The sequence below is a fragment of the Accipiter gentilis genome, chromosome 7 (genome assembly GCF_929443795.1).
Source record: "Accipiter gentilis chromosome 7, bAccGen1.1, whole genome shotgun sequence".
NCBI lineage: Eukaryota > Metazoa > Chordata > Aves > Accipitriformes > Accipitridae > Astur > Astur gentilis.
This window is the reverse complement of record NC_064886.1, coordinates 37,344,397-37,362,255: the sequence shown is the minus strand read 5'-3', so window position 1 is coordinate 37,362,255 and position 17,859 is coordinate 37,344,397. Positions and strand designations below refer to the sequence as shown.

At 42.8% G+C, this 17,859-nt stretch overlaps 1 protein-coding gene across 1 annotated transcript in view; it reads right to left on the bottom strand.

Annotated features, from left to right (window-relative positions):
* Positions 1-15,425, bottom strand: part of VAT1L (vesicle amine transport 1 like) — a 64,180-nt gene extending 48,755 nt beyond the window's left edge. Inside the window, exons 1-3 of the mRNA XM_049806579.1 lie at positions 14,843-15,425; positions 8,119-8,248; positions 3,900-4,115 (exon numbers count right to left, since the gene is read on the bottom strand). Of these exons, the coding sequence (XP_049662536.1) occupies positions 3,900-4,115; positions 8,119-8,248; positions 14,843-15,072 (576 nt within the window). The 5' untranslated portion in view covers positions 15,073-15,425. The remainder of the gene's footprint in view (positions 1-3,899; positions 4,116-8,118; positions 8,249-14,842) is intronic.
* Between the last annotated feature and the right edge of the window lie 2,434 nt (positions 15,426-17,859).

Sequence of the window (17,859 nt, the reverse complement as noted above, 5' to 3'; positions counted from 1 at the left end):
TAAAGAACTAATTGCTTCATACAACAGAGCAGTCCCAGCAGGGTGCATGCTCTGCTCAGTTTTCTCAGTGTTATTTTTTTCAGTCGCCACATTGCTTCACTTGAAAAAAAGATGTGAAGGAAGCTATTCCACCATTGTCTTACAGTCATTTCAAACATTAATTACAGCGGTTTACAGTTAAGATAGGCCAATATATGTCCTACAGTAAGTCATAAGTTCTTGCAAACTCATATTTCTGAGCATTAATTTCTGTGTATGGAAAACAGGAAGTTTTTGAAGTTCAGTGTTAGCTGACTTTCTCCTTATTTTAGGATCAGTTCAGAAGGACACTTAAACATTTCCATAGCTTTAAGCATTTAAACTCTATTTGTATTACACAATTATATCTTCTGTTAATTATTGAACTGCCCTGCTACTCAATATAATGGTTTAGCAGAAGTGTTAAGCATCCTGCCAAGCAGAAGCCTGAAAGGGAGCATATGACAATTGTCCTTGATAGATCTTGGTCAGTAGCAGCTTGAGCAATAACAACAGAATGCTTTTCAAGGTATGAATTTCTCATCGAAGTCTGATTGAATCATGCAATGCAACTATGAGCCTGTACCATGCCTTCATAGAAGGCCCCTAAAATTTCTCCAGCCTACTTCACTGTCCAGGCTGAGAGTCTCAGTCTCTTTTAACTGCCCCTACTTCAGGAGGAAAAATGAGACAGGAAAACCAAAACAACCCCCAAAGCAGCCTCCTTACCAAACAATTGAAATCAACAAGCCAGCCATATGTTAAAAAAAAAAAAAAAAAAAAGGCAAATACAATCTCTCCTTTCAAACCCCCCTTTCTAAGCACTGCAGCAGGTCCTCCTCTTCAGGTAGAGGGCTATAATATACCAACAGTGTCAGAAGGAGAGTTTGTGAGTGTCCACCTCTCTCCTCCTGGTTCAGAGAGACAAGGCGCTTCCCTACCATGAGCTGTGTTTCCTACTGTGAACAGGGAAGATGGCATGATGCCCTGACCTTTTGGCTGAATGGGTGGCAGAGAAGATACTCCTCTGGTACATGGAACAGGATTCAAGTCTCTGTAACAGGGAGACAGGTACGCGAGACTTTTTTCAAGATGTTATCTTGGTACATTTCCTCTTCCTCTACATCATCTTCTGATGTCCCCTGGAACTTCGGGAAATAAGTAAACTGACTTATCTAAAGCATCCTGTCAGACATTAAAGGATACTGTCACATACTAATCATACCCCAGGCACAGATGGGAACACAATTGCTATAGCTACCTCACTACCAAAAATATCTATAAACAAAAATAAGGCCACATAAATAAACTGAGGCAATAGGTAAGTAAAGGTACCAGAGAATTTTCCGTGCCTCAATTTATTGAAAAAGCTGCGGGATCCTCCTAATAGGGAACCAGAACAAAGAACCTCACAAACGTTTCTGAAGCAACAAGTTCTTTTTCATAAACTGCCTGAAGCAGCTAAAATAATGATCTTGCATAATGAGAAAGGAACAATTACAAACTTCTAGTCCCACAGGGAGCCTATTGTCTCATTAAAGTGTTCTGGAATTTCTATGACATTTAGAAACAAACTGAACAGGTTTCCCACTTGCTGAAAGTGGGAATGGGCCTTCTATCTATTAAAGCAACAGCACAAAAAAAATATCTCTTCCCATAGCAATTTCAGTGCCACTTTTCTGGTTTAACAAAGAACTTTGTGAGAATGACTTGTTCGACTGAGGCCGTTAAGAGTTTTCAAAGCATTAACAGACAGATTATTAGAGCAGTTTAAAGAGTAATGCAGACCCCTCTGAAATTTTTATGTCTAGTTAGCAGAAAAGAAAAAATTCCATGCATGTTCAGAGTGATATTTTACCTGTAAGACCTACCAAGCAGTGGGAAGTCTCTCCTTTCCAATTATAGCTATACATGCTCTTCCCTTACAAGGAACAACAGGCTGCATGAGGCATTCTCCCCTGAGACACAGCGATCAGCATCCTGTCTCGCAGGCCACCCAGCCCTGTCTCCCTCTTACGTACAGTCCCTCCTGGATCACACACAGACCTTTGTCAGTCGCAGGCCAACTTGGCTGTTCTTCCCGCATCTCTTCCCTTGGAAACTCTGTTCTATTTAACTACTTAGCAGGTGGCACATCTGTTTTCTCCTTGATCTCCTGGCAGCAAACAAGAACCCATCCTTCCTTTAGCTTCTCTCAGAGAAGGTCCACAAGCAGCCACAGCAGAGGACCAGTCAAAAGCAGCAAATTGAGCGTCTGCGCTAAGAGGAAGCCAGCAGCTCCCTGCAGGAACAGCCCAGCACAGAGGCTGAGCACTAGTGAAGAAGACTACGTGAGAGCTGGTAGAGCATTAACAGTACTTTAGAAAGGAATAACAGAGGTGAGTGAGGTTAGAAAGAGGAAGAGAGAAAGAAAGAAAGAAAGAAATTTAGCAAGTACACTTTATCTTAATAAGGAGAAGGAGTTCATTTTCTCTAGATACATTCATATGCGCAGGGATTGCTTTAGGGCGTTTTGCTAATTCTGCATACTTAGCTTGGATCTGTATAGTGTCAGCTGGGCAAATGGCCTTAGAGCTAAAGCTGAGCCTTCAATTCCTGTAGAATATGCTGTCCCCCTGAATGTGTGGCCTCATGTTGCTTTAACAGTCCTAAATTCCACATGAAAAGATTTAATATTAAAAGAACAATAAAATCAGCCATAACGCTCTAGGTTGTACTGTGCCAAAGCATAATACGATTATAAATTCCGTTCGTTTACAGAAGTACTCCAAGAGGGCCATTTACTGCAAGTAGGATTATCGTTACCTAAAAATACTTTGTAAAGGGAACTCATGAATTTATTCCTTTGATTACAGCCTTCTTTTATATGTGAACCTGAAAGAAGGTCTAAAGGCATAGAATTAGGGATAAGGTGTTTGGGGCTGCCCACCAGACCTCAGTAGACAGAATATTAATTTAGCATAAATAAGGCATAACAGGAAAACAGAAGAGGTACTCCAATTTGAAAGGCTGAGCTCTGCTAATGTTCTTAGGTTGTGAAGCCTGTCTTATGGAAAAGGACTGCATAATTTCAAAAGTAAACAAACTCCCCTGTCAGTATCTTAATATTTTTGCACGAGCATAAATATTTTCCAAAGGAGAGAGATTTTCCTCTAAGATAGCTCAAGGAACTGGTAACACAAAATGCTGGTTTTTCATTTCATTGTGTGGCCTGGTATTCCACTGAATTCATCCTACTGTGGCTTTGCCTATGCAACACACCACCTCCTTATTAATGATCCAAACTACGACATGCAACAGCCACCACTGACTCAAATTCAGCATTTGTGTATCTTCCTCAGAGTTGGCATGATAATGCTTTTCATTGCTTTCAATCCCTCTAAAACAAAGGGGGAAGGAGAAAAAGAAGTCTTTCACAGAGAAAGCATCACACACACTCGCACACTGTATTTGCAGGAGTATTCCAAGAGGGCCATTTACTGCAAGGAGGATTATGGTTACCTACAAATACCTTGTGCAGGGAGTCAACTTATTTATTCCTTTTGTTACAGCCTTCTTTTACATAGAAAAAGTACAAGATGCCTAAGTTCAGGAATGCAGTGTTCAGGACAACACTTGCTCCTTGATCTCTGACAACCAATTAGGGTTTTTTTGGGTAGAGTTTATTGTCAGAACATTTTTATTTCACCAAAAGCTCCTGCCAACAATTCACATCAGCCTTTTGATGGGAAAACAAGATGCAGTTCCCCCCACTGCAATCCCTCATGTAGGGAAGTCTGATGTTGAATGAAACTGCAGGGTCTGGTTCATTTCAGAGATCGAGATGCATCAGACTGCTTCAGTTACCCGGTGACAGGAAAGTAAGAAAAGTTCCAACTTACCACCCCACCTCCTGCAGAGTGAACCAGCACAGACATGCCTTCTCTCAGGTTAGCAACTTCAAAGAGCATCATGTAGGCAGTTACAAAGTTCATGGGAAACGCAGCAGCTTCAGAAAAACTCATGTCATCTGGAATCTTGTAGACAAATTCTACTGGGGTACATACTACTTCAGCCCATGCATTGTAGTTTACAAAAGCCATGACTCTGTCTCCAATCTACAAACAAGGAAGAAAACAATGTTGAGGATATGGCTGCAGTTGAGACTGTAGAGAGCTACTGGCAAGACCCGCAACGATCCTGTTCAAGCTGTGGGTCACTGACTGTGAAGATAACGGTGCTCACATCTTTGGCAAGATAGCAGTTACACTTCTCAGCTTTGGCCTTTTGCCATTTTTTAAATTGTATCCATTTAAAAAGTTGAATTTAACAAAAATATCCAAACAAAGTTAAAGCCACCTCTTCTTTTTTGCTATGCTGCTTCTCTGACAGAACAGTCTTCCATCATCACTAATACAGATCATCCTTTGCTAGCAGAGCTCCTAAATAACAAATGGGGCTGTAAAAATGAAAACGGCATTCTTACTAATAACCAGAAAATTTGCTTACAGAAACAAGAAAAAAGGAAAAAACATTATAATGATATTGGTGAGATGCGTAGAATAAACAAAGTTACATCCAAGATAATTTTCACTTTGCTTTCTCAGTCTTCACACTAACTCAGAGCTACTTTTCCTCTCTGTGGATTGAGAAGGGGAGGTCTTATACTCTGATAGAGAAAGCACATGAACGGGTTTGGATACGACTCATTTAGAAGATAACACCATCTGTATCCACTCTCCATTTTTAATGTCTTAATAACTGATCCTAGCAATAAATTTCCATGATTGTAATTTCTACAGCTATGTGTCAGAGCAGAATTTGACCCTGCAACTTCAAATACGGCACCTTAAACATACCGCTGGATTCTGAGGCACTACTAAGCCTACAAAGTGAATCTGACAGGATTTAAAGGAGCGATTAAATATTCTCTTTGAACGCAATGTTTCTCTACTCAATTTGTTTGGAAGATACATAGTAGTGAAAGGGTATTTCACTATGGAGAAAAATATTATTAACTATTTTATTATTAGTATTAGATACAGTTGGTTGCTCCTAGGAACCTTTCAGAGGTTGAGGCCCATCAAATTCATATGTTTGTATAATGGCCTTCATTGCAGCTTCAGGTTTTTAAAATGGAGATAGTGACTCCCCACAGATGGACAAGAAAAATAACAAGGCAAATAGAGCTCTGAGGCTCCTGCAGGGGTGCAACCAGACTTGGAAAGCAACACTCATGTAAAAGTAGAAATTGGTCTGCAGGGGCTACTAGGGAGAGCCACAGTAAGCAAACGTTTGGCCAGTGTATATTAAAACCTTCAAAGGCACAACTCTTACAAACTCTTGATAATGGCTTGTCACCAGCAGCCCCTACGCATCTTTTACCTTGCCCTAGACCTCTTTGCCTTTCTATAATACACCAACAAAAATAGCATCCTTAACCATGAAAGGAGCTCTTCAATGGAGCCACAGTGTAAAGGCATTAATAGCATCAAACTTCAGGACTTCATGTTTTAACTAAAACTAACAGCAGCTGTCCCTCTAAAATACCTTTGCTTATCTGACTGATATTCCCTATCTTACATTCTACTAATACCCACTAATGCTTTAGAAATACTACAGGTTGTTCTTGGATAATTTCAACTATATTCCACAGCAATGGAATAAAGCACAACGCTTTTACCTTCAGGCAAACATTTATAGCACAAGCACATTTTGGTCTCCCAAGTACTTGTCATCACTTTGGCTTTGGGATATTGTGGGTTTGCTAAGAGGTAAGGTGCTGCTGACAGTTCTGAAAGGTTTGTCTTTTAGAATGAGGATGCTGAAACAGAACTGTCATTCCAATCTCACCAAAATGCCTCCTCCTTTTGAAAAACACATTCAAATTAACAATGCCTGCCTGGTAACCAGTCTGTGGTTCCCTGTTGCTGTCAGAGAAGCTTCTAAAACCTGAAGTCTGATAGGATTAGTGAAGATGTTAACACGTCCTATATCCTTGCAAACAAACATAAGCAATTACCAAAAAGAATGCACAGAAGTCCCTCTTGGCGATTCTCAAGGGATTTCCTAGTAACAATAACACTATACAGAGCCTAGTCATCATGTCAGATTAGGCCTTAGCTCCTGAGAATCATCCCCACAACTACAGAGAGATCAGGCCTGGTGCATTTGAGCTCTGTAGAAATCAGCTTTTTCTTTTAATAGGAGAAGGAATAGGCATTACACCATTATTCCATAAAAAAGGCTTTCTTTCGATGTAAAATACGTTCTTACACATTGCTGTCAAAATGGGCTGCCATTCAGGGCTGTCATTTGTCATACGCTAATGCAATCACAGCAAATGAAGACAATAAATGCTGGCAATATCTTGGGTATCTCAGGTAGCACAGACTAAGGGCCTGAGTAAGACACTTCTTCCAGAGCATGAAATGCCCACGACTTTAACATGACTTGAACTGGAAGACGGCAACAAAGGGAAAGAAGGACGGAAGACATAGGGTGCAATCTTTGCCATTCCTGCCATTGCTATGGACGGTGGTAGCAGCATATGTCAAGGAGACAAGAAGCATCTGGCATGCTCCTATTCTGTGCAAGAAATCCATAAAGAAACTGACAGAACATTCTTGTATCTTCTTCATGGTATGTTCTCCGGTTGATGGGTTCATACCTGCGCATAGCGGTTATTCTGAGTGTTGACCCTTCTAGATCACTCAAATACTACCATGGCTATGCAGATTATATGCAAAAAATAAAACACCACGGTTTGTTTCAATTTCAGGGAGTACACCAGAGCACAAACATGTTCTATAGTCAGAACAAAGATATAACTTTAAAAGAGATCCAGTATATTCAGTCAGGTGCACCGTTATTCAAATGAGAACCATATGCTGAGGCCTCATAATGCCCTTTAAAAATAGCAAGAACTTTTAAACTGAGAATGCTGATCTACAGCAGATACTGTCTACACTCCTTTCATAGATTATTCTTCAATATGGAGCGTAACTATAACACAGATACTAGAGCAGAACAACTACAGCAGTGGAGTTTTTCAAACAGCAAAGTTATCGTTCAGTTTGTCACAAAAAACATTGGAAGATTATGACTTGTTTCAAGTCAGAGATGGGGCAGGAAAGGGAAGGTAGAAAAATGTCCTAAGAAGAGCTTATCACTGAGACCCTACTAGAAACTAAATTGGCCATTATCTTCACTCAACTGAGAAATTTTACAGCTCTTCTAGAAGAGCAAAAATGTTACCTTTAAATAAAAACATTTTAGGTAGTTGCCTTAAGGTCGAGATACAGTAAGTATTCAGAAAATGCAATTACTTGATGACATGACTGACTCAGCAAACAACTAAGATAGGATTGACGTGCATTAACTCAGATTTTAATCCAAAGTTTTTCTACATTTAGGAAATAAAGTGCAAGATTGGAGGGAACACATATGTTTCACATCAGTAACGGAATAGGAGGTAGGACAGAATGCTGCTTATATGTGATAAGAGATACCAAAGACTACATAATGCCAACCAGTTATGAAAGCTTTATTATATACATTAACTGTTTGTCATTTATCACTATTCTGTTAAGTGAAAGAGATCCTTTTCCTGAGTGATCAGAATAAGTCACATACCCAGAATCAGGGTCCCAATTCTATCTGCATCTCATGAATGCACATGATTGTAAGAAGCAATGCCTGTTGTAGATGAGGGTCTCTAACTCAAGGTCAAAAGTTGGAATTAGAATCAGCAGCACGTGGGCTTTGACAAAGAGAGCAACAATGATAGCAAACACGGCCAAGACAAGAAACTTAACTCAATTTCTTGCACTTTCTTAAAGCACATCAGTCATGCTTTCCAGTTCCTATTTAGCCAATAGGATATGCACATGGCACAAGTGACTTTTCAGGAAGGATTAGAAGGAGATGACAGTGGTGGCTTTAGAAAGTAATTCAAGAGGTCATTCTCATGCTTGGGAAGCAGCAAGGAAAAATTGCCCTTTCAAATCTCAATAGGGTGGTGAAGGCTGCTGTCACTGGCAGACCAGAAGGGATTAGGGACAACATACTCAGTGAACTGGTGATTATTTAGTCTTGTTCTGAAAATAAAGAAAGTATTACCTCAAATCCTTTCACGCTTTCTCCAAGAGCTTCTACAATTCCAGAGCATTCAAACCCAGGGACAAGTGGCGTCTTAGGAGGGTTGTCGATATTCCCCTGTCGCACCATCAAATCAATAAAGTTCAAACCACTGTAAAACACAGGTAAAAAATAACATCAAGACTGTTACCATAGATCAAAGCAGAAGAGGAAAACTTGACCTGAGTGATGGGAAAGCCAGAAAACTTCAGGGCAGCATTAAAAAGCTGGGCTCCACAGCGTAAGAGGGACGCAGCAGACATTCTCATCCTTCATGTGTGGCACAGACTGACTTCACACTGTGCTGTACAGGCCTCAGGCAGAAGAGTACACATGCAAGGCAACCTCATCTGTCATTAGCCCCAAAGCTTACAAGATTGTTTGGGAGTCACACACAGAAATTCACTAAGGGCATTTAAAAATTCAGTACAGTGAAACATTAAGATTTCTATGAATGCATTACTAGCTGGCAAGAAAACCCAGTTCAATTTAAGAAGAAACCCCCAACCTCACACATTATAGAAGTTCTGCTCCAAGAGCAGCCTGATGTAACTGTCCTAACCTCTGATGTGACTCCAGGAAAGAATCTTGTGTTTGTCCCAGGCAGGAGTCCAAACTTTGACATGAACTTATTAAGTATCAGATAGGCTGTTGTTTTAAAACTGTTCTGCCTGGATCACTTTTGTACAGTTTTGCAAAGGTTATTTGGGTCTTTGGAGCCTGCAGGGCTGCTGCTCAGAAAAAATACAGCTGTTGCCCTGTAGTCTCAGTTTTGCAAAAGTCTTGAAGCATCTTTGCTTTGTCTTTTATATGCTATCCAATTTTATTAAGTAAAATTCTGTGGGTTTCTAGGCAGCCACAAAAAAACCAAGCAAAAACAGCACCGTTTATCTACTATGTGCATATACTGATTACTGGCACAAATGCCATACATAGTTAAAATGTCTAAAACTAGCTACAATATGCTTCAGCATTAATCCATTGTTCCAAAACACAGCCCTGTATTTATTGTTAGCCATAATTACTGCATACTAACTCCCCCGACTCTACGAAGCTATGCACACAGTGAGTTGTACTCACACATATGATACCAGCAACTGCTTGCATACATAAAATTACTGATGTGCACAAGTTATTTATAAGATAGAGCTTTAGTCAGATACTAGTCAAGACACAAACAGACTGAACAGACCCAAAAAACCAAAAGGACAGATTAGACACAGAGCATAAGCACGAAGACAAGACAGCATTCATGAGATGTAGGTCACTGGGGGCGGCGGGGGGGGGGGGGGGGGGATTTCACCAAATGTAAATATTTGTAATTGTGGTGGAGGGTTTAAGAGCAACCCAAACCCACAATTTTTAGCTCTGTAAAAGCAAGATTACAGATTATTTTTGAAAAACATGGCTTTTAACAGTCTAGTTTGACAAACTCAGGAGAAAAAATAAAAATAAAAAGAGCAAACCAAAAAAACCCTCAACATGCTCACACACAAAGCTCATAACATTAAGCATATGGAAGGTTAGGAGGGGTTTGGCACAATTAAATTGGGAGCTTTGAAATTATTTTGGAAAGGCCACTTCTTATTCAGTGGCTAAGACCACCTCCTACATCACCACTGTAATGTTGATAATGAAAGAGAAATTCCAAATAACATAATGCCTGCAAGGCAGTCATCATTTGGCAGGAGAGGAAAAAAAAAAAAAAAAAAAAAAAGAAAAACCCAACAAAAAAGCCCACGAAACCAAAACTCCACAAACCCAAAAACCCCACAACACACATGGTGGCAACCACTGTCTGTGTACATTAACTGCAGTGATTATCTTTTGAATCCATCTTTTCACACTGTGAGCATTTTACATGTAGAAAGTTAACTTTTTCTACATTCCTGCAAGAAAGGGCAGCTGGAGGTAGAACTGCGATGCAGGAACCTGCGTAGGAACATGCCCCATGACATCATAACAAGTAGGCAACAAGCAGACAGATGGATATGGTAAAGACCATAGCTATTTGATAATGACATATGATTACAAATACATTATTTCAGCTCTTTCTAGAAACATTAATTCTTACAAAGTAACTTGACAGACAATTTTTGAAAGGGCACATATTCAGTTTTGCATCTAAGTACATAATACTAGCAATTCAGTTCTGTTCTAGTTCCATTTCTCTTTCATCTGTCTTCATCCTTAATAAAAGGCAGCAATATTAAATAAAATAGAGAGTTCACCTCTATTATGATGAACTTACAAGACAATACTAGAAAAGGTGTGATAAGGAGAGAAAACACTACACAAGGTACATAATACCTAAGTCACATGTTTTTATGATTTTAATTACTAGCTGGCACATAGTGTTGATCAGCATTTCTAATAATTTCTAGTCATTTTCCAGAGAGTTTCTTCTTCATTCGCTCCATCTTTGGTCTCCTATATGCCTACATGTTGTCACATCCCTGCTACTCTCATACATGCATTTGTTCCCATTCTTCTCCACTTTCAAGTAAAGACAGAAATAAGTTCTTTTATTTTACCTGCCAAATTTGAACAATTATGTTGTACGGTAAAACCAGCAAATTTTTTTTTCCCTTTGAATAACCTGGAGGGCCCAAAGATGAACGGCTAGTTCAGTAACTACCTCCAAGACACCCTACCTTATCAAGTCCTTCATTCAGATTCAACCTACAGCAGACACAGGAAAAGGGAAGTTTGGCTGCACAGAACATAACAAGAAAATATGTCTCACGAAGAGTGGTGGTTTTAGAGAATAAGCACAATTCATTTTTTTGTATCAGTACAAACCAGCACAGCCTGTTCTGGTGTGTAGCCAGAGAAAGTGACTCCTGAACTTTAAGGGCAAATGCAGAAGGAGAAGTATAAATGCAAAGTGATCCAGTGGAAAAAAAAGTGCAGAATTTCTTGCAGTCATGTGTTTTTAATCCCAAATCAAAAGTTGAATGCAAATGAAGATAGGGAAAGATATGAATTACCAAGATCAATACACTGACATAGGGGTTCTGCAAGAAACTTTCCGGGAAATAGGAGGGATGTTGGCATGAACTGCATAAATTGAATTACCTGTCCATCTCTGGAGATTGAATTTATCAAACATCTAAGTATCTTTGAATCTCACTTTCCAAATCTGCAATTCTCTCCCTTAACACCAGTTTTGAGGATCTTGAATATTATTTTCTATACTTGTGGTTTAGCTTTGCTACATTTTTATGTGTGGAAAGTCCAGCAGATAGAAAGCTGTATTCTAGACTTCTTTCACCATCAGACCAGCAACTTGGTTCTCCTTGCTCTGCCCCATCCGCTCAAGGATGCCCAATACCTTCCACTGCAAAACACCAAATCACGCAGACCATCCTTCACTTTGGTTTAGAGAGGTGCTGCTTTTGATCTGTCCTTCTTACTTCACTGTAAAGACTCCACTGAAATTATTTACTTAAGTTAATGAAATACAAGAGAGAATATAAGAGGACCACGGAGTTTTATATTCTTAAAGTCCTTTCTCTTACTCCTGGCCAGCAAACTGCCTGACAATCTTTTTTAAAAAAAAAAAAAAAAAAGTTTAAAGGTTTAAAATTATCAGATCTTATGCTTTTTTATCCAGAAACACCCAAAGTAGATGAACAAGACTTCCTTTAAGAACAAAACTGATACACTGTCCGCTACTCTGCTATACTTAGGATTTCTTTTATTTGCTACCAGCTTTTTTAAAGTGCTGTTATCTCACAGTCACAGAGGCAGAAGGGTCACTTCTGCCTCGTTCCTCATGACACACATGTATAGCAGCACAAGGAAGAAATAATTAGAACAGAGAAAAGAAAAATAAAGGGAGGCAATTACAGGACACCATTCCTTATTCACACATCCTATCTCAAATACTGCCTCAGTTTGTTCTAGCTACTTGTCTAATTTTAAACAATATGTATACTAGTGTTCTGCAGACTGCAAATTACAGTACCAACAAATACAGCGACTTCAACTGCTCTGTCATTATCAATCAAAAATAATTTCAGGAAATATGCAGAAGCTGTGACTCAGCTTGGACATCGATGGCTGTTCCATTTCTTAGTCACTGAATGAGGCTAACACATGACTCATCTCAGCTGACACATTTTCAATCGGATCATTGATATTCCAGACCTTCAAAAGAATTATTCATCTGGCTTAGTGCTAATAGCAACATATCCTCCATTTATAGTACCATACTACAAAACGTATTCATATGATTTAACTGGTGTATACAAATGATTCAACTGGTTTCATCCCCTAGTGAATGCAGAGACCACACAGAACTTGCACTTTTTACTGATACATATACTATTTATCATGCATGCATACATTCTTCTTAAAACAAAGATTATTTTTCTCCACAAGTTGATGGAGAAAAAATAATCATCATCTACAATGATGGTCAACTACAAAACCAATTCAACTAAAAACATTCTTCTGTCATCAATATGTCTTACTGGAGCAGCCCATCTTTGGCATTTTCAGCACCGCATGCATTAACATGTGCATTCTACACTGGCCAAAGCCAACAGACATTATTCTCACTCAGTCTCCCAGACTAGACCGCAAGTCCATCATCATCCTGATCAATCTTCTGTATTTACAGACTCAGGTCAAGAAGATCAGCAAATTGATTTTGCCTTGTTTGGAAGCACACTTTGGTGACCTGATCACATTTCAGCCCTATGGCCATTTCCAGCCAGGAATGACAAGCAGACACTATACAACCTACAGGCTCCTCCGGCATGAAGGGAAGCTTCCAAAACACACATGGTATTGTGCAACCTGACAGTAACTATGAAGCAGTTGAGTGGGTCTCCGGATGTCAAACAGCAAAGCATGCAAATCATACAGCTCACTAGTGATAATGGAACCCCGGAAAGCAACTGTATTAGTAGCAGAGCTGACAATTTCTATTTTACAGCCAAGTGTTCTTTTGCAGGTAACTTCCTACACTCATATCTACTGCTTTGATGAAAGTGGAATTCATACAGGTACTGGAGAATGCTGTAAACCCCTTGGGCATTTAAAGGAACATGTCAATGAGCTCAGAACAATTTTTTTGCATATTAACTTAACTCAACAGCTGAAGTCACTTGGAAAACGACACAGTCCATCCTCAAATGTAATTACAGCCCTGCTTCATAGCAAAATGAGCTACCCAGCAACTACTATGCTACCATTATTTCTTATATTCACCTAGCATGGAATTTCTTGCATTTCCCATTGTGCCTAGTAGAGAAAAAAAAACCCAACAAATGAGAATGCAAAAAATCTCAGCCCTTCATTTATTACTCATGATTCAGATTGATGGATCTCACCCTTTTTCATGGGCAACACCTTGGGGGGGGGGATACCCGCATAGGTCACAAACCTTATGATCCCCCTTAAGTTCAGGATGGAAAGCCCCAGTGTCCAAACAGGCCAAGACATTTAGCTACATTAATCTACCGGGATATTCCAAGATCTGAGGCACACCCACCTCATACAAGGTTCAAAACAAGCTCACTGACCCATACCGGTATCATTTTTAATGCAAGTTACTTCTAAAATAAACAACTTGGCCTTCACCTTGGAATTTATCTTCCAGAAGCACCATGTTTTCACATAGCAGAAGAGGAAAACAGAAGATAAATCCCTGCCTAGGCAAAATTAATTTGGTCTTTGGTACGCATCAGGTTGTGTAGGAAGATCCTAGCCTTGCTTCTGCCACTTAGAAAAACAATCCTATTTTCATGAAGGAACATGTGAACTGAGAACCGGCTATCTAGGAAGAACAGTCTGCTCCAATTGTCTGGGAGGAAAAAAAATTAGCCTTCTAGGAAAGCTCGTTTCAGGATGCTACCAGATCACTAGCCACTTGTCAGCTGGGCACAGGAATTAAACGCTGGTAAGTTATCCTCAGCTCCAGCTACGCTGTCACACCAGCTCCGGAGAAAAATTACGATGACTGAAGCAAGTGATTCCCAACAGAAAAATAACAGCTAGTATCAGAAGGGAGAGGGACTGGTGCTGAGCAACACACGCAAGCTGGCATCCACATTTCCCAGAGAGAAAACAACAAAACCCTGAACACAGTTGGCCAGTTCCCGCTCCCCCCCCCCCCCCCCCCCCCCCCCCATTTCTCCCTGCTGGTACTGTGAAAATCAACGACGACTTTTTTTTTTTTTTTTTTCTTTTCTTCCTTCCCCGTTCATAGCTGCTGCTGACACCACACGAACCCCACGCCCGCCCGGTACCGAGTGACTGGGCGCTGAGCCCCGACCCCGCGGTGGGTTTCCCGGCCGGCGGCGGGGCAGGACGCTGCAGAGGCAGCTCGGAGAGGGGCTCCCCGCCGGGGCGGGGGGAAGCCACAAGTGAGGGAAGTTACTACAACAACCGCCCGCCCCGGGCGGCGGGAGGGGAGGCTGCGGGGCTCGCAACCCGCACCCCGACCCGCCGGGAGCCTCCGCCCGCCGCCCCCCAACCCTCCCCCCACTCCATCCCGGCCCCCTCCGAGGCCAGGGCAGAGCCCCGCCGCAGGGCAGAGTCGCCAACGCGGGGAGAGGCGGGGGGCTCGACGCGGGTGTGCGTGGGGCAGCCCCCCGGCCTCCCGCCCGCCTGAGGGGGACCCGCACCCCCACCACCACCACCACCGCCGCCGCCGCCGCCGGAGGGAAGGAGAGGGCGAGAGGCGATACTGGACCAGGCTTTGACGCGGATCTTCAGCTCCCCCTCCTGCGGCTCCGGCATGGCTTTCTTGGACACGCGGAGCTTGTTGAGCCCCCCGAAGGCGGACAGCACCACGGCTCTCATCTCCTTCGTGTCCCCAGCCCGCAGGCTGCCGGCGGCGCTGCCCTCGGCGGCTTCCTTGCCGCCCTCCTTCTCGATCATCTGCTCCGTCTCCTCCGCTCGCTGCGCTCCCTCCTTGGCCATGGCGCGGCTGCGGCGGCGCGGCTCCCGCCGGCTGCTCCTGTGCGAGGCGCGGTGCCGCCGTCTGGAATGGCCGCGGGAGAGGCGCGGCGCGGAGCGGCACGGCGGTCGGTCGCTCGCTCGCACGGTCCGCCCGCCCGCCGCAATGCACCGACTAGCTGCGCAGCGCCATCCGCCGCCCCGGCGCGGCGGGAGGCGGCCCCGCGGCGCCCCTCGCCGGTCCGCTGCCCTTGCGCGGCCGCCGGAGCGGGACGAGGGCGCCGGTGGCGTCGTGAGGGGAGCGCCCGGGGCCGCCGCCGTGCCGAAAATCGCACCTGGCGGCCGGGCGGGGCCGGCGCTCCCCTGAGGCGGCCTCGGGCGGGCCCCGCGCTCCCCTGGAGGCGGCGGGCAGCCTGGCTCCTCTCCTCACGGGCTGGGCCCGCGAACCGGAGCGAAGGGCCTGAAGCCGCAGGTAGGAGCCTGCTGCCACGGCCGCACCTCTCGCTCTCGTCCCCACCGAGCAGCGGTCCGGTGCTGGAGGTGCTTCCGCGCCCCTGCGAGGCAAAGCCAAAAAATCTCCCTCTCATACTTTTGTCTTAGGCCTGGGCACAGCCCAAAGCCCCTGAGGAGCTTGGTGCCCGAGCTGGGGGCCGCGTGGTAGGGCGTCTAGTCAGTCTGACCTCCCTCCACACCTAGTGGCATCATGGCTTAAATCTCAAGTTAAGGTGCCCAGGTCTCGATCATCGCTGGGAAACCAGGTGTGCAAAGTCATTCCTTACCCATTCCCCGTCCTGAAGCTGTTCAGGGCCAACGAAGCGAACACTCTTAGCATCAGGAAGATCACTCAGGCAGGCAGTTGCCTCACAACCGACAGACACGCTTGCAAGCAAAGGACCCAAGCTTGAGACCGTGCTGTAGCGCGCATTTAAGCCTTTATACAACAGGTCTCTTCCCAGTGATCGATGCTGGTGTTTGCTGGTTTCTGCAGGGAGCTTAATCCCTTAGTGGGAGGGCAGGGTGTGCTCCAAGACATCTACCAGCTGGAGCTTCCTGGGATTGGCCTGGTTTGGGGGCCCTAACCAGGCTCAGGCATCAGCCCCTTAGCTCTGTGTTAATGAGGGTGGGTGCCTGCAGCCTCATCCATGACAGCTGAACGTGGATTTGGCGGGATTGCTAACTGTGGTTCTATGGGTGTCTAAATTTTGTCTGTTGAGCTCAGTATTAGATGCCTGCACCAGTTTCTTGATGGCCCCCTCAGCCTGAATAAATCCACTTCTTACATGCCTAAAATTATGCATGTATTTATGGAGTCAAAATTCTTTGCAGCGTGCTGTATGTATAGCGAGCGTTCCTACAGACCTCTTTGTGGACACAGTTGTTCCATCGACGCCCAGCAGCAACTGAGTTCTTAAGAAGTTTCAGGACCTTTCTGACCCATGGTAGGGATTATCACCACCATCTCTTTGGGCTGTAGATTTGTTGCAGTCTGAGTTTATCCATATTCCTCAATTTCACAATATGCATTGATTTTGTCTTGGGTTATGTATTTAGTATATTGTATTTAGAGGAAGCAAAAAAACTTGGAAACGTCTTAGCTATAACGAGTAAGGGGGTAAAACATTTTTGTTCACATTAATAAATAAAGCGAGATATAGACAGAGGTTTTGTATTTCTTTGTACTCAATATGTAACACTTTGGGTTTTTTTCTGCATAGTCTGTAAAAAGTTTGCAGACAAAATGTTTTTTAAAGCCTGTTTCTTAGAATTTGTCATCTGAGCCTGTCATAAATGAAGCAGTAAACAAATACATGTTAGGAGCAAAGGAGGAGCACTAGCCACAGGGAAGCTTCACTAGCTTCATTATCTCAAGAAGCTCAAAAACATTTTATCACAATTGAAGCCTGATGCCTCAAACACCTCTTACGTTGTCCTTAAGATATGTTTTGGACAAAGATTCAAAGCCAGCTCATTAACACCATCAAGAATTTCCTGTGTGACGTATTAAAGTGATGCCATCCACTTCATTCTAAGTAACAGCTTGTGGAGGGATCTAACCGTTTTAAAGGTCATGAACCTTTTTTAGCCCCTTGCTGCCCTGGTAATACCGTGAATATTCCCTTCCCTGTTCCCTATACTTGGCTAATTCAGTGCTGTTATAGGGAATACAAAGTTCTGTCACTTTAGATCTGGCCATTTGAATGCATGACCAGGCGGGCAGCAGCTGAATAAAGAATAACATGCATTTGACTCCAAATGATTCACTCAACTGGCATCTTATTACAGTTGTAACTCAAATGCATGGTAAAGTGGAGAATGACTGAGGAAAGTAAAGCAGATAGCATATGTCAACTAAGTGACATCCAGAATAATGAAGAGGCTCTGGGGCAGCTCACTCGCATCACTCCAGTAGTCTGAAACATCCAAAGAAGTTAATCTGGACCTTTAAACTGCATTTGTTTTGCACTGGTTTGTCTGCTACTGCAGTCCTCTTTTATGATGATGACTTGGGAGTTTTCTGATTGACCCTATTCATAATGATTTAAAGCTATCTCTATTCTTCCTTGGTCCTGAACCAAAAGTAATGTATCCCAAGTGATTTAACCATGTACTGTTTGCAAGTCAAAATGATTGAAGGATGGCTGTTTTGTAGAAACGTAATGTCTTGCTTATGGTAGAACCAGTAATTGCACGGTTCAGTTGTGGCAATGGAGGTAACATGTATCAGGTATTTTTGCATAATCCTGATTCCATTGGTTTGATTTAATTCATAACCACTTCTTTAAGAATATTAGACGATGCAGTACAGAAGCT